This window comes from Zeugodacus cucurbitae, chromosome 4, assembly GCF_028554725.1.
Source record: "Zeugodacus cucurbitae isolate PBARC_wt_2022May chromosome 4, idZeuCucr1.2, whole genome shotgun sequence".
Lineage (NCBI taxonomy): Eukaryota > Metazoa > Arthropoda > Insecta > Diptera > Tephritidae > Zeugodacus > Zeugodacus cucurbitae.
The window spans coordinates 4,849,112-4,872,797 of record NC_071669.1 but is presented as its reverse complement, the minus strand read 5'-3'; the positions used below and the strand labels follow the sequence as shown (position 1 = coordinate 4,872,797).

General features: G+C 33.6%; 1 protein-coding gene across 3 annotated transcripts in view; it reads right to left on the bottom strand.

Moving 5' to 3' along the window:
* Window positions 1-23,686, bottom strand: part of LOC105220993 (venom dipeptidyl peptidase 4) — a 122,282-nt gene that overhangs the window by 9,946 nt on the left and 88,650 nt on the right. Inside the window, exon 2 of one of the 3 annotated variants that reach the window (XM_054230244.1) lies at window positions 18,570-19,003. The exons of the other annotated variants lie outside the window; for them this stretch is intronic. Coding sequence (XP_054086219.1) covers window positions 18,570-18,671 — 102 coding nt within the window. The 5' untranslated portion in view covers window positions 18,672-19,003. The remainder of the gene's footprint in view (window positions 1-18,569; window positions 19,004-23,686) is intronic. 3 annotated transcript variants of the gene reach the window in all.

Below are 23,686 nucleotides of genomic sequence, written 5' to 3'. Positions count from 1 at the left end.
GTTGCTTGGTCGTGAATTCTTGGCCAAAAACAATACTGTAACGCTGCCCCAGCCTCCTTATTCGCCAGACATAACCTTGTTTGATTTTTTTCGAATATTCGAAAATGAAGAGAATCTTAAAGAGCCGTATTTTTAAAAGCATACTCATACGAGAAATCGCTGAAAGACTCAAATGCAATCTCAAAATTCGAGTTTCAGAAATCTTTCGACGATTGGAAGAAACTCTGGCTGTCCCAGCCTCCATATTCGCCAGACATGGTTTCGTTTGACTTTTTTCGAATTTCCAAAAATATAGAGAACCGTAAAGAGGCGTTCAGAGAAATCACTGAAAGACTCAAATGCAATCTCATAATTCGAGTTTCAAAAGTATTTCGTGGATTGAAACAGACTCTGGTTTAAATGCATAGTATCGAGAGGAGACAAATTTGATGGTAGCAACAATAATATAGACGAATGAATAAATATTTTTGTTCGAAAAAAAAAATATGAAAATTCCCGTTATTTTTTGAACACACCTCGTAAGTAGAGATCAAAGTGAAGAAAATTATAATTTTGTTGTTGTTGTATCAGCATTAGACATTGGATTCTGATCAAATTGTGATGTAACAAATCTACTTGTTAACTCCATAGAGACTAGAGACCTTTTTGTTGGCAACGAACAAAATATTGCTGAATTTTTTGCCATTAAATTTTGCAGCTAAAAGTCATTGCTTACAACAAAAGAGACACCAATTCAGTGTCTCCATACACATATTTGTGTGAAGATATGTCAACAAGTATTTGCATGTGAGCCATCTAATCTTGTTTACCTGTTTAAGGATCACAAGTGCAAAATCAGTTTGCTCGCTGCCAAATGGAAGAGCAAGCAAAATATCATAAACTTCAAACTAAAGAAACTATATCACGTGGGTAAATCCATAAAAACAACAACACATATGTATTTGCACGCAAACAGTTAAACCCCAAAATAGCATTTGTTCCATATAAAACTTTGACAAGATGTACAAATCTGAGCATAAAATGCACACACACACACACTCACATACTCGTTTGTGTATATGGCAAAAGTATAAAGCTGAATGGGATTGTGCTGACACCTTTTTATGGCGAAACGAAAATTGAATAAGCGTTGGGGAAAATTGTGTGCGTCGCCGGAATGAAGAAGCAAAGAGCAATAGAGAGATGAAGAAAGTGTATAAAAAGATTTGAGATATAGTATACTATATAGTATACCGCTGGGTATTAGCAAGGCGGTGGTGGACACTTTTCAAACGCACTGTGACACTAACAAAACAAAGCAAACAAAATCAAGTAAGATAGTGTAAAGGGCGACATATTTGCGAATGCAAATTCCAACAACACACACATGTGAGTTTTTGTAAAAAAAAGGACCACACACAGCAAGTAATAGCCACAGCTGCTGCGTGCCAAGTGCGCCAACTGTGCTTGTGCGCTTTGTGGAGTCGCCACAAAAGGCAGGAAAACACGAGTTCTGCGGCAAATACTCAGTAGTATCCAGTCACATGGGCACTTCTATAGTTGGAGACATGATTTTTTCTGCCTCTCTTCTGCTAAAAAATAAAATACCGCATAAGTTTGCATAACTAAAAGCGGTTTGTTCGCACAGTTGTCGTTACAAGTGTATATATCACCCGTGGTTGGCAAGTAGTAGATGGCGGGTGTCTACATACATTTACATGCGCTGAGGCACTAAATCATCATGCATTCATATGCAAATAGACAGGTATGCCTGACATATGTAGATGAAAGTATGTAAGCGAGGGAATTGCTATCGCGGTGGAAAAATATATAGAATATGCAGAACAGTTACAACATATGTATACAGATTAATAATTGTAGTTGTTATAGTTGAGTAGAGATTTGTAATACAGATTCAAGAATATAACTTAGAGAGTACATATTAGAGTAAATACTAAAACTGTTGTTGCTTTTATCGTCGTGGCAATACTATTTTTTTAATTCAATTCAAATTTTTATTAAAATATTTCATTCAAGATAATTATGCACTAGTTATGAGTCTTGGCAGACGGACTTCAGACTTATAAATCCAGCAAAATAGTATATACTTTTCAATTTAAATACCGAAGAACTTGGTTTCGGTCAAATCCTTCGCTTAAGGGGTTAGGCGTAGTCGGGATTTTCAAAAAATCATATTTTTTTTGCATTTGCGTTAAGTGTAATATCTTAAAAATATACTCTGAAAATTTGAAGTTTATCCGATAATTGCTTTTAGAATTATTCGACAAATAACGAGCGCTCGGGTGAAACTTTAAATGTTTTTTTCTCAAAACTATGTTTTTTGAACTGGTCACAACTGTAACTCGAAAACCGTTCGGTAGATTTTAATGAAATTTCTATAGCTTTTAGAATGCATAATAACTCAGACCTGAACCAAAGATTTTTTTCCAACTATTTTGATTTTTTAAGAAAAAAAAATAACTGTTGATTTTTTCCCGAAAATCTAGAAAAAATCATTTTGTTAATTTTTTAAAGAAAAAGTTTGGTTATCTATTTATAAAACAAGTTTTTTCTATCACCGCAAGGAGCTTTTTTTTGAAACTGGGTCAACACAGACAGCTATAACTTTGGAAATTATAATTTTTTTTTTAAATACACAGCTTCATGCTAGGCAAGGTCTTATATATATATCTCTCTGGCGCACACGTAAAATAATTACTCATTCGCGAAAGACTCTGCCACATCTTTCATACTCAGCATCTTTTAAAAAAAATTTTAAAATATATATTTTTTTCGAAATATTAAAAATTAAAAAGAAAAAGTTATTGAATTAATTTAGTTTTTAAAAACCATTTTTTTCGATTTTCGAAAATTCGATATTATGTTCGAAATTTTTAAAATAAACTTTTTTTTCGAAATATTAAAAATGTATAAGTTTCAATGTCTCAATTAAAATTTTTCACAATTTTTCCCACAAATAACACTTTTTATTGCATGTTTTATAACACTCCTGCAAATATGTAATAAAGTCTTAATAGAAAAAAAGATTTTTGAATTCTGAAATATAAAGCTTATAGAAAACATGATAACAAAATATTATGTAATTATCTGCAAGACAGATTCGAAATATATTAAAATTAATAAAAATACAAAAATTATCCGTTAGTGGACCAACCAGCTCTTATCTCATCATAATTTATATTAAAAGTCCCTCTTAAAATTTAGAAAACTTTGTCCTATCGACCCATCTTAATGCACATACACTCAAATTTTAAATATTAAACTACAACATGTTTATGCTCGCTCACAGCCTCACTTTCGTTAAGTTTTGTCATTTTAAGTAATTCCCTTGACTCAGCCTACCAATTTGTTATATTTTACTTTATTAATATAGCAATTAATATAAACATACCCACAGTCGGAGACTTACATATCTATGTATATATATTAACGGAAGCCTGTACAGAATTTCAAGATGATTTTGTATACCCTTCACGAAGAGGAGGGATGAAGACTTTGTTATTCAGAATTACTAATAATATGTGTTCTTAAAGAAAATTTCTTTTAAGTATAGCCGAGGAAGGTCTAATCCTCCACCTCCGAAAGTTTGATAGTATTTTGAATCGTTTACTCAGAGCCGAGAGTACTGGGGAAGAATTCCAGTTGAAAAATTAAATTCTTGGTTGTTTTCCGAAGGTACCCTATACTGGTTTGTTTTGGTGTGAACCTCTAACACTACGAGCTTAATAAATTAATATTTAGTCATATTTAAGAAAAATGTTTGAGTCTGGGCACTTCATCATTGGAATATTGAGCGATTTATATAATATAAACTTTTTCCAATCATTTATGCTACACACCCGCAAACACTGACCTCCCTGATGCCTACATCACTGGTATATTGCTCATTACAACAGTCAGGATTGTTGAAAATTTCCACTCGCCTTCGTAATAATGGCTTGTGTAGGCTCTACACACCCCCAGCGCAATTAGTCCTAAACATTGATATATTATTTTTCATGTAGTAGTCTATTAGTCTTCATATTTCCAGTGCAAGCAGCTGTTACTCAACGCTTGTAGATATTGAGCAAATGAAAATCGCAATTATTTATTTACTGTACTACAAATACAAATACAAATAGGCGCAGTATTGAGCGACAAATGAGGGTAATTTTTTATAGCGAATCTTATATGAAGCCAAAGGGTTCATAAAGACGAAGAAGAAGAGAGTTGTTTTTGTAAGCATAAATGAATTATTATTTCGACTAGAATTACAGATAATTTCAAGGACATTTATGGCACATATGTGTTATTGAGCTAAAGTGTAGCAAATGAGCTATATATATTTGTCATTTTTGGTAAATATACTTATATATTATATATTATATATATGTATAAATATATATATTCAGGCGTGTTTTGTTATTTGTTGACTCAGCAATTCTGTCACTTCGCATATGCGACACATGCCAAATGGCGTGCCACGCACACGACCCAAGTGTCATTACAGCAAATGGCGCCATGGGTCAGATAAAACGCGTCGCCTTAATCGCCTTGTTGTGATCGCCAATAAGAAGCAACAATTGTGCTGTTGAAGGCAACACTACATATACAATACATACATATATATTAGTAGACAATTGTTTTTGTTTCATAAAGTCCTTTCCTCCACTTTGTCTGCCTTACATATTGCTTGCTAGCTAGGCTTTCTTAACTTTCTGCTGTCACACTTTGCTTATATTTGCTTTGCAGCGCATTATGAGCGCTTAATGTGTGCCTTTGTTTTGAGTCTGTCGTCTTTGTGCATCATTATGACTGTTTGTTTTGGCTTTTTATTACCACCACCCGGTGCGTACTTAAGTGTCTATATGTATGCAGTTATGCTTCTTATGAGTAGTGATAGCGGTGCTTTGTTCCTCCAAGCAGCCGCATGGCACATTACTCATACGCCCCATGTGCGCATTAGAAATTAATTAGCCACGAGTGGCTGTTTGGCGGCTGGCAGCGTGTTGCCACAGCAAGTATATATATCCGAGTACATACTTATTTGATGGTGCATTGTTTTGGTTTAACGGTATACTTATGTTAGCAATGGAGTTTTAAAATGGAAGGTATATTAAGGCGGAGCGTTTTTTTGAATAAAATAATTTTGAGGTTATGTTTGCATTTGTAATTTTTGGAGTAAATACAAGGTGAGTTATTAAGAAAATTAATTAAATGATATAAATTCGATTGCATAACTCTCTTAATGGGATGTTAATGCCTTGCATCACTCTAGCATACATAAGAGTTGTGTTCAAAAAAATAACGGGAATTTTTAAAATTCCAATTTTTTTTATTTGTTATTATGCTGTCCCTGAATTAAGTAAAAATTTTCACAAATGAATATATATTCGAAAAAATTCCTGTTATCTTTTGAACACACCTCATAGAACAAATGTGCTATTTAGCCAGAGCTTTAATTTTTGCTAATATAAAAGCGCTGTTTGGAAGAGAAATAACCGTTCGATTTCAAAATTTTCTACACTTTAGTTAAAGTTTTATTTAGATCACTCTAGCATACATTCGAGGTATGTTCAAAAAATAACGGGAATTTTGAAAATTCCTATTTTCCATTTTTTTATTTTTTTATTATGTTGAAGTATATGTCAGGGACATCATAGTAAGTTAGAATTTTCACAAATGAATAAATACTCAAAACAATTCCTGTTATTTTTTGAACACACCTCATAGAACAAATGAGCTATTTAGCCAGAGCTTTAATTTTTGCTAATATAAAAGCGCTGTTTGGAAGAGAAATAACCGTTCGATTTCAAAATTTTCTACGCTTTAGTTCAAATTTTCTTTGGATCACTCTAGCATACATACGAGTTGTGTTCAAAAAATAACGGGAATTTTGAAAATTTCAATTTTCCAATTTTTTTTATTATGCTGAAGTATATTTCCCTGAAGTAAGTCACAAATGAATAAATATTCAAAAAAATTCCCGTTATTTTTTTAACACACCTCATAGAACAAATGAGCTATTTAGCCAGAGCTTTAATTTTTGCTAATATAAAAGCGCTGTTTGGAAGAGAAATAACCGTTCGATTTCAAAATTTTCTACACTTTAGTTAAAGTTTTATTTAGATCACTCTAGCATACATTCGAGGTATGTTCAAAAAATAACGGGAATTTTGAAAATTCCTATTTTCCATTTTTTTTTTATTTTTTTATTATGTTGAAGTATATGTCCCTGAAGTAAGTTAGAATTTCCACAAATTAATATATATTCAAAAAAATTCCCGTTATTTTTTGAACACACCTCATAGAACAAATGAGCTATTTAGCCAGAGCTTTAATTTATGATAATAAAAAAGTGCTATTTGGAAGAAAAATAACAGTTTGATTTCAAAATTATCTACACTTAAGTTTCTGCGCTTTTATTAAGAATTTCCTGAGTAAATATTTCAATTTAACTCATAAAATGCCATTAAAAAATCTCATAAAATTCCAATAACTTTTCACTTATTTCATATGCAATCCAGCTCTTTTTGATGCGCATAAAATTCATTACACTCGCTTGCCTTTGCTTCAAATAAAAATCCGTTTCCTCTCAACTAACTTCTATTAAATAAATAAGAAAAAAAAGTTGATAAATGTTATTTACATCTCCGGCGAGCGCAGACAAACATAAATCATTGCGCTTTGTCATGTAAATCATGCGATTCAGAAAAGCCAAAAATCACTACTCACCACTACCCGCAAAAGGTGTGTATGCGTCCGTGCGTATGTAAATTTAACTGCATAAGCCTATTAACTTAACTGGCTATAAATCGAAAAAATAAATGCGTCGTCCTGTGATGATTTAAGTTATTCACTTGCATAGTAAATCATTTTTGCCCAAAAAAGGAAAACGAATGTAGCAAAAAAAATCCCTGCATATATGGATAAATAGCTTTCCGGTCTGCCATTAACTGTCTGACCGCACTGAGCACCAACGATAACCAGCAACAATTCAACATATCCTTTTTTGCATTCATTCATTCATCCTTTCCGCTATTTTGCATAAAATATGCAAAACAATTTCGGTCAATCGTTTTGCAATATACTCGTACTAGACACATGCACCACACATAAAAACACGGCAATTTGATGAGTCACTTAGTCAGGAAGACATAGCTAATGGCTTTGTATGAATGTGGATGTAGTTGTATACCCAATAAGCAACACAACTTGTTGTTGGTTGTTGTGAGTTTTTATTTTGACTCAAGGGTCACATGCGACTCTTAATCTTTAATATCATTTAACTTTAATGTTTATTAAGTCTAATATCATTTCGGTATATTTATAAGGCTTAGCACAGAGTGGGCTGGTATTTGACAGATTTGAGAGAGATAGAATGAGAAAGAGTGAGAGCAAGTTACAGAGAGTGAGAATTTGAAAGGAAATAGAAGTAATAGAAAAGGTTCTGTAGAAATTTTATTCAGGAAGTGAGTATAAGAGGAGCATCGGAGCTAATTTGACTTATTTATTTAATGATAGCTGTCTTCGATTCACAAAGGTTAAGTCAAACATAGATAGATAGATAGATAGATAGGATGTTGAGGAAAGCACCTCGACCAGTGGTGTATTGTTCCCTCTCCAAGTCTACAGCAACTCTATTAGTCCCAGTACCCTGAAAAATTCCAGGATGGTACTAGGATTAAGGGAGACGATGCGCCCTTCTGTTGGTATGATATATCTATATATTTTTCCCCTGCTTCTGTGAAACGCTACACATTCCAATAGTATGTGTAGAGGAGTTTCGTCCTCCATGTGATAGAAGCGGCAGGTCCGTGACGAGACCAAGTCCAGATTATTAGAATCGAACATACTATAGCAGCTGTTCAAAGAGACGATCCGCATACTCTCGAATGTCGAACTCAACTCTCTAACTCCGCTATTGCTTTAACACATTAATTTCTTGGCAACGTAGTATCACCCAAAGATAGCGAGCAGAGAAATGGTGAATCGAAGACGGCTATTATATTAGCCTACAAGGTTCAAACAACTCTCAGTTAATTCTCAGTTAATGTTTCAAAGAAGACTTCATGAATGTCTAGATCGTCGAAATTGTAGTAAGCGGGTCCTGAATACGAAGGATGTCGATTGTGAGATATTCCATTATCTAATATCATTCATCTATTATTTCTTTAGGTACAATATAATTTAGTTTTATAAGGTTTAGCTTGTACTAGTATTTGACAGGTTTGAGAGAGAGAGAATAAGGATGAGAGCGTGAGAAAGTGAAAGGTATATGTATAATTGGAAAGGTTATACAAGACATTTTGTACGGGAAGTAAGTATTGTAAAAACGACTCAGCTATTTTGAATTATTAATTTAATAATACTGTCTTCGATTCACAAAGGTTAAGAGATTATTGAATCGAGCACATATAGCTATTCATCCAGGCTTAACACAACACTCAACTACTTTAGGAACTTTTGATAATTCTCATTTTGTAGTGTTTTGATATTATCCATAGATTGGACAATCGTGGTTTAGATCACCGACATTTTAGTATGGGGGTTCCCTTAAGGTAGTGAATATGAGACTCCCGATTTTCATAACTTCAACTTGATTTATTTATATTTTCCAATTAATATAATTTCTTATCTTAAAGTGAGAAAGATTATAACTAATTAGTGTTCCAATTTATCAGAGGAAAAAAAATATTAAGTCGTAATTATTTTGACAAAAAAAAATTCTGTTTAAGTTTTAGTTGTTTACGAGGCATATGGACTTTGGGTAAACATAAACCACACCAACACTAAACAGATCATTTATAACCATATAAGTAACTCAATGAATTCGTCACGAACTGACTCTAAATTCAAGGAGTATAAAGTGAAATACCTGAGTCGCATATATTGGCAACTCAACGGCAATCGTTATATGCAACTGGTATGCTCCTGCTTTCCCCAAACACGATACTTACCTTCAGCTGCCGCGTCTCGAAGGTAGTCTTCGAGGAGAGTGACGATGTGGAGAGATGTGAGGGCGGTGGCAGTGGCGCATCATCAAAGAAACGATTTTTGTAGTATGACGAGCTGGCGACGGCCATCAGATTGTGATGGCTGCGATGCGAGTCGGCACGTATGAGTGTGGCAGGTGGCGGCGGTGGCAAGTGATTGTAATCACTTGAATGTGAACACTGGTTAAGCGTGTGTGGGCGATATGTTGTTGGCTGTGGTTGCTGTTGCTGTTGCGATAGTTGTTGGGTTGGCAGGTATACACTGTGATGACTACCGTATGACTGATGTGCCTGTTGCTGTTGCAAGCTCGCTTGTGGCTGCTGTGCTGCATGTTGCTGTTGCTGTTGTTGTCCTACAAACTCAATCGGATGTTCACATTGACAGCGTACACCGTCGCGCGTTGTGCGCTCCTCAACACTCTTGCTGGCGCCCAGATAACGCTTACGTGTCGTTGCGTTGGGCGGATGCGGCGGTGGTGGCGGTATGTCTGCGGGCGTGATGAAGGTGCGACCGGTGCTCGAGGTGGTCGCGTTGGCGGTGGCGGCGGCGGCGGCAATGTTGGCTTCGTTGAGTGCCACAGCACTTATGCCGACATCAACACCGCCAATATCAATATTATTGCAATTATTGTGTGGTGTTGCATGTTGGTGTTGTTGTTGTTGCTGTTTTTGTTGTGTTTGATGTTGCTGCTGTTGTTGTTGTTGCTTGCTGTCATGTGGCCAGTAGAATTCGGTGAATTCATCGAATGTAACAGTTGGACCGCCGCTTTTGCTCAGCTCAACGCCTGCACCGCCAGCGCTGCTGCCACTGTATAACGGTATATTGCTGCTGGCATTTACATGATTGCCAACGTGGTTGGCATGCATGCTCACATTGTTGTTGTGGTATTGATATTGTTGTGGTGGCTTTGGTGTAGCGTAGGTCGGTTGCTGTTGCTGTTGTTGCAGTGCGAGTTGTTGTTGCTGTTGCGTAGTGTTCATATGTTGTTGCATTGGTATGCGCATAACACAACGTTGTGACTGCAGCGCCGCTTGTTGTTGATGTTGTAACAGCAATTGTTGTTGCTTCTGTTGTTGTTGCTGTTGCTTGCAGTGATGAAAATATTGATGTGTGGCTGGAAGATACTTCATGTGCGGCGAGTCGTTTGGCATTTTATTTTTATTGTTGGTTGGTTTGTTGTTATTGGTTTTTAAGTGATTGTTGTTGTTGTTGCATTTGCAATTGATTGTTGTTATCCGCGTGATGCGTTAAAAATGAAAATATCAATCATTTCTTTTATGTTTCTATCATTTATTGTTGCCGATTTACGCTATTTTTCACTGAATGCTGTCTGTTGTTGTTGTTTTTTGTTTTGTTGTTGTATTTTTTGTTACTTTTGTTTACATGTGTTGCGTTATTAAAGCAATCGTATGCACTAACAAATACATGGAAACAAGAAAATTCAAACAACTTTTTACTATAAACTACAAAAACAACAAAATGGAGCATGATGCCATAACGGTGCACGTGCTGAAATATGCTGAGTATGCGGTGCATATTGCTGAGGGGGAAATATTGGGGCTTGTGTAAACTCTGTGTGTGTCATGCTTTCGTTTTTTTTCTCATATAAAAATTGTTTTTGCGTAAGTTTTTCAATATTCTTCTGTATTTATTGTTTTTGTATTTATTTTTGGTAAGCGCATTCCCGCAACGAAAGAAATATATATATGTATATATATGCAAACAGGTTATTGTGCAGGTTCAATTAAAACAAACGTAACGCATTGTAGCACAAACAATGTTGTGTGTTTTTGTTGTAAGTGTAATTTAAGAAAAAATTTGAGCGCAAACGAAGCGTTAGACTCTTAAAATTGCACTATGGTGTTCAAAAAAAAAAAAAAAATATAAATAAAGCAGCAATTTAAGCTGCCAAGTGGCATAAATGTTTATAAAATATAAAATAAAAATGCAATTATTTGTTGTTTTCAGTGTTGTTTATTCAATACATGTGTTTTTTGTGTACAAAATATCAAATAATTCGTATTTATTTGGGAACACCATTATAAATAATATTTTATTAAATAAAAAAATATAAAAGCTTCATATAAGTTTATTGCTGAACTTTAAGCTCTTCACTCACAATATTTAAAATGTAACACTTCATAACCTTAGAAAAATTTATATTTAAATGTCAGGTTAAATATTAAAAAAATGGAATTTTAAATATAATGCTGGGTATTAAATTCAAGAAAGCGCAGTTCAAACATTACAGCAGTATTTTTTATCAAAGGAAGCATATATTTAGAGTAAATTATGGAAAACACTACGATTATTACTAGCAGTAATCAAATAAAATTTATTATAAATGCTTCTATTAAATTAAAATAAAAGATAAACGGAGGTAACCTGAAAAACCTTTCATATCAAGACAAAAAGATACATACTAACAACATTGAGTCTATAGAGTGAGACTACTTTTCATTGGTTGGTTGAAAGAATATGTGGACCGCAAGAGGTCGCCCTTAAGGGTTAAGTGGGTTTGAATATTCTAAAAATCGAATTTGTATGCCTAATTAAATGGAAGAGTTTATTAAAAATCTACTCATAAAATTTTCAAAACGATCCGAGTTCAATTTTCAGAAATCGACGCCTTGGAAGGTGCACCCAAAAAATGTTTTTTTTTTTTGAGGGCCAAGAGAGATGAGATACCAACGGTTTAGTTTTCAGAATTTTTAAATAAATAATTTTACAAAATACTGTTTAAATAAATATGAATGGTTAAAGGGGTTAGTGGTAGTCAGGATTTTCAAAAAATCAATATTTTTTGCATTTTCGTTAAGTGTAATATCTTAAAAATATACTCTGAAAATTTGATGTTTATCCGATAAATGCTTTTAGAAATATTCGACAAATAACAACGAGAGCTTGGGCACTCCAACACGTTCGAGTGAAACTTTAAATGCTTTTTTCTCAAAACTATGTTTTTTTTTGAACTGGTGACAACTGTAACTCGAAAATCGCTCGGTAGATTTTAATGAAATTTCTACAGCTTTTAGTATGCATAATAAACTCAGGCCTAAACCAAAGATTCTTATTTTTTTTTTCAAAAAACTCGATTTGTTAAGACCAATTAACTGTTGATTATTTCCTCAAAATCTAGAAAAAAATTTGCAGAGGCCACCATTTTGTTAATTTTTGAAAAAAAAGTTTTATTCAGGCCCAGGATTATCTATTTATAAAACACATTTTTTTTTATCCGATTGATTTTAGTTGAATCTCCAAGGACTTATGATTGTCACCGCAAGGACTTTTTTTTGAAACTGGGTCAACACAGACAGCTATAACTTTGGAAATTAGAATTTTTTTTTTCAAATTTTCGTGACTTTAAGATAAAACATTATATAATAATGCCATATTATTTCTTTTGTAAAATAACATGATTTAATAGCAAAAAAAAAAATACTGAAAATCCTCATTTTTTCGTGTCTCTGACTACACCTAACCCCTTAAGTGGTTAAGTGAGTTTGAAATTTTGAAAAAAAAAAATTGAATTTGAAAAGTTTTTTTTCTTAATAAATAGCACAATAAGTGTAAAATAATTTCCATAAATTGTACATCAATTATAAGAAAATTGAAATTATAAGAGAAAGACCATGTGGAAGTGCAGCCCATCAGGCCACGTCAAGTTCAGTTTAAAACTTAAAACGCCGTTAACTCAAACCTCAAATTTTTAAGTCGGTGGACACGAGTTTTCGAAAAGTTATGAAGCATTTTTATACACATCTTTGAAACAACATTATCTAGTACTTGAACGCAGGGTTTTTTTATAACAACTAATTATTTCAAGCCCATATATGACGAAAATTTCACCCATCAGTTTTTTGTTTAAAATCTTTCAAAAATTATATTTTTAAATTTTTTTTCCTTCGTACAATAACGAGATACATTCATGTACTATCGAAATATTTTTGGTTTATTGATTTTGGATGAAGCAATAATGAATTATGCTCCCCACGGCATGCTCATTTTTTGAGGTCCAAGGGAGGTGAGATACCAACGGTTGAATTTTCGGAATTTTTAGTTAAAAATTTCACAAAATGCTGTTTAAATAAATATGAATGGTTTAAATAAAATATATGATCGTATATATAGTATTAAAAACAAAATAGAAAAAATACCATTTTATTGAATTTCTGAAACCTACCAAACTCCTCAAAAACCAAATTCCAAAATAGGTTAGGTTAGGTTACTCTGGCAGGCTACAACGCCACACATAGACCAGTTTTGGTCTTTTGTGAAACCAGATGGAGTGTCGTCACTTGGTTAATGAGGAGTAGTCATCCTTTAGGATGCCAGCGCTTGTTGCGAATTTCAAAAGGCTTTGTGGCTTTACCAACGAAATCTCCTCCAGATTATCGTAACCAAAATAGAAAATATATAATTTTTTTGAACTTCTGAAGAACACCTTTCCCCAAAATAGAAACAAATATCCTTTTTCAACTTTTGAAACTTACTTAACCTCATACGAAATCGCTAGAATCATTTATGCTCCCCACAAAATATTATAATTTCTTACGCCTTTGTAAACCGAAAACTCTGGGATCGAAACCTTAATCAGGAAAACTCAAGAATTTTAATTTCCTTAGACCATTCAAAGCTTTTATCCTATGCCATTAGCTTTTGAGGTTATGTGATTAGTACAGGAAAGATCTGATAAAGGTATTTATGAAAGACTGCCTTAAGACATAAAAGCCGTAAAGAGCTTAAGATCTGATCGATCGTGAATTACACCTTATTTGTAAAACCATAATTATACCTGAGACAGACATGTAGTACATATTGTAGTATGCTTCAGAAACCATATGTGTATCACCGGTTTTCCGAATTTTGTTTGAAAGCAAATGGTGTTCCGTACTACAATAGAGTTCTAGAAACCATTGAAATTTTGTGGTGTTGTGAATGTACTACAATGGATTGCATTGAAGACACCGAAAGCTTTAAGCTCCTCTGCCACAATCATATGTTTTCTGACATTTTATCATACAGAAAATAAATTAAATTCAAAATTAATTGAAATCAAAAACAAAATTTGAAGAAAAATTATGTGAAGAATATGTAATATGTATGTAATAATATGGAATATGTTATAATTATATTGAACAATAATATTTTAAGATTGCTTGAGGCTATAACTAAGCCAGGATCAATTTTCCTGCCTGTTATTCATAATTATATTTTGCTTGAATTTATTTGCATCAGCTGATGGATGTAAACATAGTACAATACTACATGCGTGTCACTATGCTGGTATATGGTTTCTTGAGTTTTTATTGTAGTACACATCGTAGTACAGAAACCATATGTCTGTCTTAGGTATTAGATTCATATGAAACTGTTTTCCCTTGTGGCTGTGAGGAAAAATAACATAACTCTAAGTGTTAGACCTTATATATTCCCTTTAAAAAGAGGAACCTGAATTTCTTCATTGACTTCCATTTCCTTAGATAAAATATACTTAACTGGTCATCTCTACTATGAGAGTAAATTCACTTTTTCTTTAAAAGAATATAAAAGAAACAGTCAGTAACACTCTAGAAAATAAAAATTGTTCTAAATTGGCTCTATTAATGATGGTTTATGGCAAATTAATGGTTTCAATACTTGCATGAAGAAAAAATTCAAGAGAGAAATATATTTATAAAATGCATTTAAGTCAATAAAAAGACCAAAATTAACATAAACTACGAGTTAAATTCCACTTTATGGCAAAAATTCTTTGAAAATGGGATTTTATAATCAAATAAATAATGCACACACGAACATGGGCGTTCGCAAAACACACAGACAAATCTCATGAGTGCCAAAAATTGCACACACTTAAATGCAGCAACGGAAATCAGGGTCACCAACACTGCCAGCAACAACATTTAACTGCGCCGTAAAAACTTCTTAGTTTAGAATACAGATCTGCAAATTATTTTTTGGTACACTGCCAAGTGGAATAACGAACGAACGAGAAGCAGCGCTGCGTCGAGTTGCAGGCGCTGCCGCTGCTGCAACCGAATTTCCTTGATCCTTTATTTGATTATCATTAGTGAGTAGTTGGTGCTGCAGCAGCGCAGACATGCAGGCGGACAGCAGACAACGGAGGAGGAAGTAGCAAAAAAAAAAGCAAAACTTTGAGCGCATCATACTATATAGAAAGCCCTCAAACATACAAGCATGTATGTTGTTGTTGTTGCTGTTGTGCGCTGGCACAAGCACCACTAATGTGTTGGCAACGACATGTCTGACCAACATTTCGCCTGCAACCAAAGCTTTGTAAGGATTTCCATTGAGCAAGTATTAGTGCCACAATCATGTCTTACACATACTACAAGAAGCCGATGATGATGTGATAGTGACAGCGTGTGCGCATGTGTGTGTGTGTGCATCATTCTTGCGCTGCTTTTGAAGGCTAATGCAGGCTTTGAGTAGCGCTGGCCTGGTCTGGTCTGGCCTTTTGAGGCATGACATTCCATGTTACATGCGGCGGTGAATGAATCAAGGTTGCCGACATTGCATAATGGCCATGCTAAGCATTCTCGTTGTAATGCACACACACACACACAAACACTTACACAAGCAGAAGCAGATTACATGCATGCAGCTGGTTTACAACGCGTCGATAAATGTTTGTGCTGTTGTGCATATTTTAATTTTGTCAAAGACGCTTGTGGGCTTGTCAATTGCAAATGCTTGAGCGGAGAGACAGTTGCAGCAAAGCAGCAAGCAGAGCGTATAAAAAACAGCAAGAAAACAACAAAAAACTTTGAAAATATATTAAATAGCGGTAGAAATGTAGAAATCGCTCACTTTGCCCACAATACAACAACTTCGACCTTTGCAAAAGCAAAGCGAATTTATTGCATCGAGTCTGTAATTATCAACTTCTCTCTCTCTTTCTATCTCTCCTTTTCTACTTAGTTGCATTTTGTAATTTCCTTTGGCTCATTTGCTTTGAAATTAATTGCGGCTTAACTTGACGTTTACTGCCAATTACTTGTAGCCACAGTGAACAAATTAAACCCACAACAACAACAAGAAAAATAAATAATCTCTACAACTAATTTGTTTTCTTTTTTGTTTTTTTTTTGTATATTTTGCTGACGGCAGCAAATTGCTAGGGGAAAGCAATAAGTTCGCAAATCTGACAAATAAAATATTAAGCAGGCAATTGCGGTTGCTTACCGAGGAATTAGTAGTTTAATAATACAAATTGTGCTAAATGGTTCAGTAAGCTGGGGTTGCTATTAAATTGTAAACGAAATTGAATATTTTGAAATTATTTGTGGGAGTAAAATACAGAACTTCATTTAGAGTTATGAATAATTTGAAAAACATAAAATTGTCTGATATAATTTCATGCTGATAAAGGAAAGCAGGAACTCCAATTACTCAATCCATTTCCAATGTTGTGGATACGAAGAATCCGATTTAGTTTCTGCGTATTGAACATTGAAATAATTTATTATTTTTCGAAGTTAATTTTCAAAACCGAAATATTCGAATTCGAACTTCGAAGTTGACTTGCAATTTTTTCGAAATATTGTTGAGTAAGCAAAATTGTATATACCAATTTTTCGAAGAAAATTTTTAAAATCGAAATGTTCGAGTTCGAAATTCGAAGTAGAGTTTAAAATTTTTTGGAATTATTGTTGCGTCAGTAAAATCGTATATTCCCATTTTTCGAAGTATATTTTTAAAATCGAAATGTTCGAGTTCGAAATTCGAAGTGAAGTTGACAATTTTTTCGAAATATTGATTAGTAAGTAAAATCGTTTTTTTCCATGTTTTGAAGTAAATTTTTAAAATCGAAGTAGTCGAATTCAAAATTTGAAATTGAGTTTGCAATTTTTTTTCAAGATATTGTTGCGTCAGTAAATTTTCGAAGTAAATTTTATAAATCGAAATGTTCGAATTCGAAATTCGAAGTTTCACTTGCAATTTTTTTGACATGCTTATTACTAAATAAAAAAAGTAATTTTACGTTTTTTTCTTCAAGTGAGCTTTTAAAATCAAAATGTTCGAATACGAAATTCGAAGTTGAGTTTGTAATTTTTTCGAGATATTGTTTTTGGAATACAGTTTCCAAATCGAAGAGCTGGAATTCGTAAATCAATTTTGAGCTTGAAAGTTTATCGAGACATTTATTAATAAATAAAACAGTAATTCTCCATTTTTTTAAGTGAGCCTTGAAAATCTAAATGTTTGCATCGAAAATTCGATGTGCTGGTTGAAATTTTTTCGAGATATTGTTTAATAAGTAAGAAGTAATTTTTCTGGTTTTCGAAGTTAGTCCTTAAAATCGAAATGTGCGAATTCGAAATTCGAATTTGAGCTTGCTATTTTTTTCGAGATATTTATTAGTAAGTTAAAAGTAATTTCTCCGTTTTGCGATATAGTTTCCAAATCGAAAAGCTCAAATTCGTAAAGTGATTTTGAGGTTGAAATTTTTTGATATTTAATTCTTTCAAAATCGATTTGTTCGAATTCGAAATTCGAAATTAAGCTTGCAATTTTTTCGAGCTATTGATTAGTAAGTAGAAATATAATTTCTCCATTTTTCGAAATTAGTTTCCAATTCGAAATTTTCGAACACGAAATTCAGTTTGCTGGAAACGTCGTTATTGATTACAGTAGGTAAGTTAGTAAAATAGTAAAAATATCACCGTTTTCCGGTGATTTATGATATAGATATTTTTTAGTGTTAAATGACAGAAGCTATATGGGGTCAAATTGGAATCTTCGAAATAAAAAAAATATATATGATGTAAGGCCTATATATATTATATATGTACATATGGTACATATTATGATTTTAAGGCCTAGTATTAGAAGTTAGCAACCGAAATATTAGGTCTTATTCCAAAATTGGGCTTTGAGATTAAAATGATAAGGTGTATAAGGAAGATGACTTTGGCCCTAGCTTTGTAAATTTGAAATATTCTTTAGGATGTAGCTTCCGGAATCAAACTGAGGCTACCTCATTGGTTTAAACTGACCTGTTATGGACAAATCTATAGTCGGGAAGCTACATAACGTTGTCAAGGTCCAAAAGTAATGAGTTTTTTTTTAAAGTTCGGTTACAGAAATATGGAAAGAAATATTTTACCATCTTTCGAAAATTTTACCAAAATGATAATATTCAAATTAACTACTAATATATTAATAAAGCGCATAAAAGTGAACAAATAATTTCAAATATTAGCTTCATAATAGAGAAACGCATGCCCAAAAACGTGCCAAAAGCAACAACTATACATATATGCCAAAAAAGAGAACAAAATCGTATTTAAACGCCAAAAAGTATGCCAAACGGCAATCAAGTGCAGAGGTCAACATAGGAATATGTAATACGTAAACTAACAAAATAACGGTAATGCTATTGGATTATGCATGTAAATGTTGTAATTTTTGTCTGCTGAATTTGGTGTAATATAAAATAAGTGTATGAGTATTGGTGTGTGTGAGCGTGTATGTATTTTGGTGACAATGTGACAGCGCAATTATTACGCGAATGCTGTAAGGTTGGCATTTAGCCACAGCAGTTGGCTGCCTTTGGTTGTACCTACCTGATCGTTTGCTGGCGTCGGTGCAGCGGGCATTTGCGACATTGGCAACGCGCTGGCTGGTGCCGCCTCAGCGGTGACTATATCGTTGTTGGTCATTGACATTTTGGCTGGCTGGCTGTTGTGTGCGATGTTTTATTTACAGTTGCGTTGTTTTTGCCTTTTTTGTTGTTGTAAATTATTGATGGTTTTTTGTTGTGCTGGTTTAACACTTTCTTTGAATTTGTCTGGTTTGTTTGATTTAATTATTTTTTTTGTTTTTAATTTTCTATAATAGTTTCTTCTTTTTTGTTGTTGTAAGTTTTATGCGTAAAAAATGCTTAAAAATTATTATTTCTTTTATTGTATTTTTTTCACTTGTTTTCTGCTTTTTCGCCAGTTATTGTTTAGTGTAAAGTGCCTTACTTTATCAATTTTGTTGTTATTTTATTTCGTTGCTGTGAAATGAAAGGGAGAGTAAAAGTGAGAAATATGCCAAAATTAATTGCTGTGCTGACAATTTTCGCTAGTTTTTTGCAGCAACCTCACTTTTCGCCAACGCCAAATTTCACTCAAGTGCGCTTCGCAGTAAAATGTCATTGTTTTAATTGTTGGAAATTTCACAATATTCACATAATTTGACTAATAGAAATTGTTGGTATTGAAAAAAAAAATATTTTTTTATAATTAAAAAAAAAAAAAATTTTACGAAAATATAGTGAAACCCCATTTAAATATTCCATAAATCTGTAGAAAATACATAAACAATAATAATGCATACGAAAATTCCCAAAAATATATTTCAATAGCAGTCGATTCTCGGCAAGTTTCTCTTCACAAAATGCTCTTTACATATACCGAGACAGCTAGACCGCTTGAAGCTTGTAGGAGGCTTCCATATAGCGAAGAGTAGAAGCTTAGCCAAGCAACTAGCTGAATTAAGCGTCAATTATTGTTATATAGAAATATATATATTCATATCTATAGCTAAATATAAAATAATATCTCATATCAAACAATATTCGCCAAAAGAGTCATCGAAGCGGCATAATGCAACTTAATCAACAAAGATTAAACCGCATTACGATTTTCTCTATAAATTGAAATAAATCGCTAGTTAAGCATGCGTCTAAGCATGAATGAGTGTGCGGCTAAAGCCAAAATAGAAATGGAAATGAAATAGCGAATATTGGCTCTGTGCCTCAAAGAGAAAAAACCAATGATGGCTGGTCAGTGGCCGCAATTTGGCCAAACAATAGCTATACAGTGTGTATCTGCAACAAGCAGGTGAATGCGATGTATTGTGCTTCGTTGTCGATTGAGTGTGTATTAGTGACAAATCGTGCTAATAGAGCACAATAAATTTCCTACTTAACTCTTATTGGTGAGCCAGGCAAGCGGCGCAGACAAATAAGCCAGCCAAATGTTGGTGGCACAACAATAGATTATTGTATTCGCTGGCTACAGATATATTTAAGTGTGGGCTTAGTTGGAAATCCATACACACTTGAGTGTGGAAATAAGTATTGACAACGGTTTTTTTGTATTGGTTTATATGTGGTGTGTTCGAAAAATAACGGGAATTTTCGTTAATTTTTTGAAAAATTTAATTATATTATTCACTCCAAACTCATGAAATTTTGCATTTTTTGAAATTCCCGTTATTTTTTGAACACAAACTCATAAAATCTCAATTTTTTTGATATTCCCGTTATTTTTTGAACACAGACTCGTGAAATCTCATTTTTTTTTAATTCTCGATATTTTTTGAACATACCACATATATAATTGTATTTCGTCAATTTTGTGGTTGATTGCTCGACACCCATTGATTAGGGTTTCAAGCAAACAGCTGTAATACTGGTGCTGCCATATCGTTCCAGAGGCTTATTAACTTTCGGAAGAGGAAAGACATTTTCAGAAATAAAAATTCATTAAATACGTTCAAATCTTAATTACGATCTTTAAAAAAAAATAAATTTCTATGATTATTATGCTTAAATTCCCACCACTATAATATATTTCAATATTTTTTTTTTGTAAATCACCACTAATGCAGAACAATAACTACATATGTCTCTTCCACCATACGGTAGCTCATTATTGACGATCGATATTGCTAGCCACATCAGTTGCGCATTTGTGCGACCGCAGCGGCTCATACACTTCACTGATTGCTTAGTTAGCATTCTGACTGACTGATTGAATAGTCGGTTGACCTGCGGCTGTAACATCAATTCAAAGAATTTGTACCACCCATGGAATGATGCCCTGACAGATAAGTGACAAGAATGGCAGCGCAACACACACCACCCAACCAGAAAAATATTTACAAACCTACATAGATTCATACTCATAATCATACTCATACTCATACATATGTATTTACACATTTTGGTTAAGTTAAATAGGCCTTCATCGACTGAAAGTCTCTAAGCTCGCTGAACTAAGCGCCTAACTGACTGACTGACTGACTAACTGTCATACTGACTGCTTCACTAAGTGTTTGTTGGGCTGCCTTCTCGGCGACATAAACTTATCATTTTGCCTCCAAAGCTAAGTAAAAACTAAATAAAATATTTATATTTTTGTATGATTGATAAATGCGAAAAATGCTGAGCCGGCGGCTGTGCTGTCGGCAACCGCAGTTGCGTTGTGTGGCAAGTTCACTGAAGCACAAACATAATCCATCAACTTTGCTAATATTTATTAATGTCTGATATGTTTTATTTGCTCAAGACTCAATATTATTTGGTGGTGACAAATAAATGCGATTGGCGAGAGTGCGTGGGCGAGTCAAGGACAATTTGTTGCGCGAAGTGTGCTGAGTGGAGATAGACTGGTCGCAGTTGAATTTGCTTTGCTATCAAAATATTTGAAGTATAATATATACGCGCATAAATTGCATATTTTATGACTGGTTTGAGTTTTTTTTTATTTATTTATATTTCACCTTATTTATATTTCATTTCATAAAGAAACAGAACAAGAATATGGAGGAGGAAGAGCTCTTTAACTCATTGTGTGGTATTATTTGTGGATATGTGAGTGTAGCAGACGAAATATTGGTCTATAAAAAGATTTATTGTAGTATTAGGTAGTAGTAGGGTTGCCATATAAGGCAAACAAAATAAACAAGTAAGGAAGGGCTAAGTTCGGGTGTAACCGAACATTTTATACTCTCGCAATTTATTTATTTAATTTTATTTGTATTATATAATACACAATTTCACCCACATATTCGTCATATATATTGTATAAAGTCCATTGAAAGCTGGAAACCATAATATTAGGTTAGAAGCACCGAGGTCCTCGTGTTCGATATATGGGGCCTTAAAAACCTATGGTCCGATTTCGGCGAATTTTAGAATGGGGCTGCCACACTATTAACATAGTATTTGTGCAAAGTTCTGCATCGATATCTTCACTAGTGCTTACTTTATATATTGTAACGTAAACGATTCAGATTGGCTTCAAAGTTCTGGTATATAGGAAGTAGGCGTGGTTGTGAAGCGATTTGGCCAAGTTTCATTGAAATCGGTCAAGTAGTTCCTGAGATATGGTTTTTGACCCATAAGTGGGCGACGCCACGCCCAATTTCCATTTAAAAAAAAAACTGAGTGCAGTCCATCTGCCATTTCTTATGTGAAATTTAGTGTTTCCGACGTTTTTCGTTAGTGAGTTAACCCACTTTTAGAAATTTTCAACCTAACTTTTGTATGGGAGGTGGCCGTGGTTATGATCCGATTTCTTTCATTTTTGGAAAGTTTTGCTGGAAGTTTGGTTTATATAGCTCTATTGGTTTGCAAGATATGCACAAAAAACTTAGTAGGGGGCGGGGCCACGCCCACTTCCCAAAAAAAATTACATCCAAATATGCCCCTTCATAGTGCGATCCTTCATACCAAATTTTATTTCCATAGCTTTATTTATGGCTTAGTTATGGCACTTTATGTGTTTTCGGTTTTCGCCATTTTGTGGGCGTGGCAGTGGTCCGATTCATTTTCGAAAGCAACCCTCCTATGGTGTCAAGAAATAAGTGTGCCAAGTTTCATCAAGATATCTTAATTTTTACTCAAGTTACAGCTTGCACAGACGGACGGACGGACAGACAGACATTCGGATTTGAACTCCACTCTTCACCCTGATCACTGTGGTATATATAACCCTATATCTAACTCGTTTAGTTTTGGGTGTTACAAACAACCGTTATGTGAACAAAACTATAATACTCTCTTTAGCAACATTTGTTGCGAGAGTATAAAAAAAATTGTGTATAATTTTTTTTTGCCAATATCAGATTGGTCAGTTTGATTTTATATCGATTCGAATTTTAATGTAAGGTTGCCATTTTTTACAAATTGAAATATATAGAAATGCTATTAATTTTATTGAAGAGTTCTTATTTGGTTATCTAGGTCTAGGTTATCGGTTAACTTATAGGTTACCTGTGAGTTCAATATTAGATACTACATTCGAAAACTCAAAATTCGTAATTTCATTCAATAGATTTTTTTGCTGGGTATACGAAGTATGTTCAAAAGATAACGGGAATTTTAAAATTTCCAATGGTCCAAATGTTCAATTGTCGAAGAAATTGTTTAACTTTTTATTATGTTGATATACATAACCCTGAAATATGATAAAATTTTCCCGTTATTTTTTGAACACACCTCGTATTTTACGTTATTAACCTTTAAACAAAAATTCAAAAATGTCACTTTAATTTTATATTATCAATCAAGGCAACATTTCCATAAAATCTGATCAATGAGTAAGGTAATTTTTGGGAGAGAGAGGGAACTAGTACTATTCATCTGTTAAGTGCTGCCAAATTGTTGTAACTATTTAAATTTTCATATACTTAATACTTTCTGTTCTACACTACAACCATATCTACACTACCCTTTTTCGAATGTTTAGTGCATTATCAGTCATTGACTACAATAACGAAGAATAACGAAGATTGATTGAACGCCTTAAGAAGTCATTCACTGACAGTTTCGGTGTTGCACAAAGGCGTAAAAGTCTTTTGTAAGATTTTTGGTATTGGAGTACCTTGAACCGTTCTTTGTTATGCTTTCAGTTACAGCATTTAAATTAACAGACACTTTAAAGTGGTAAAACAGCGCATTTGTAAT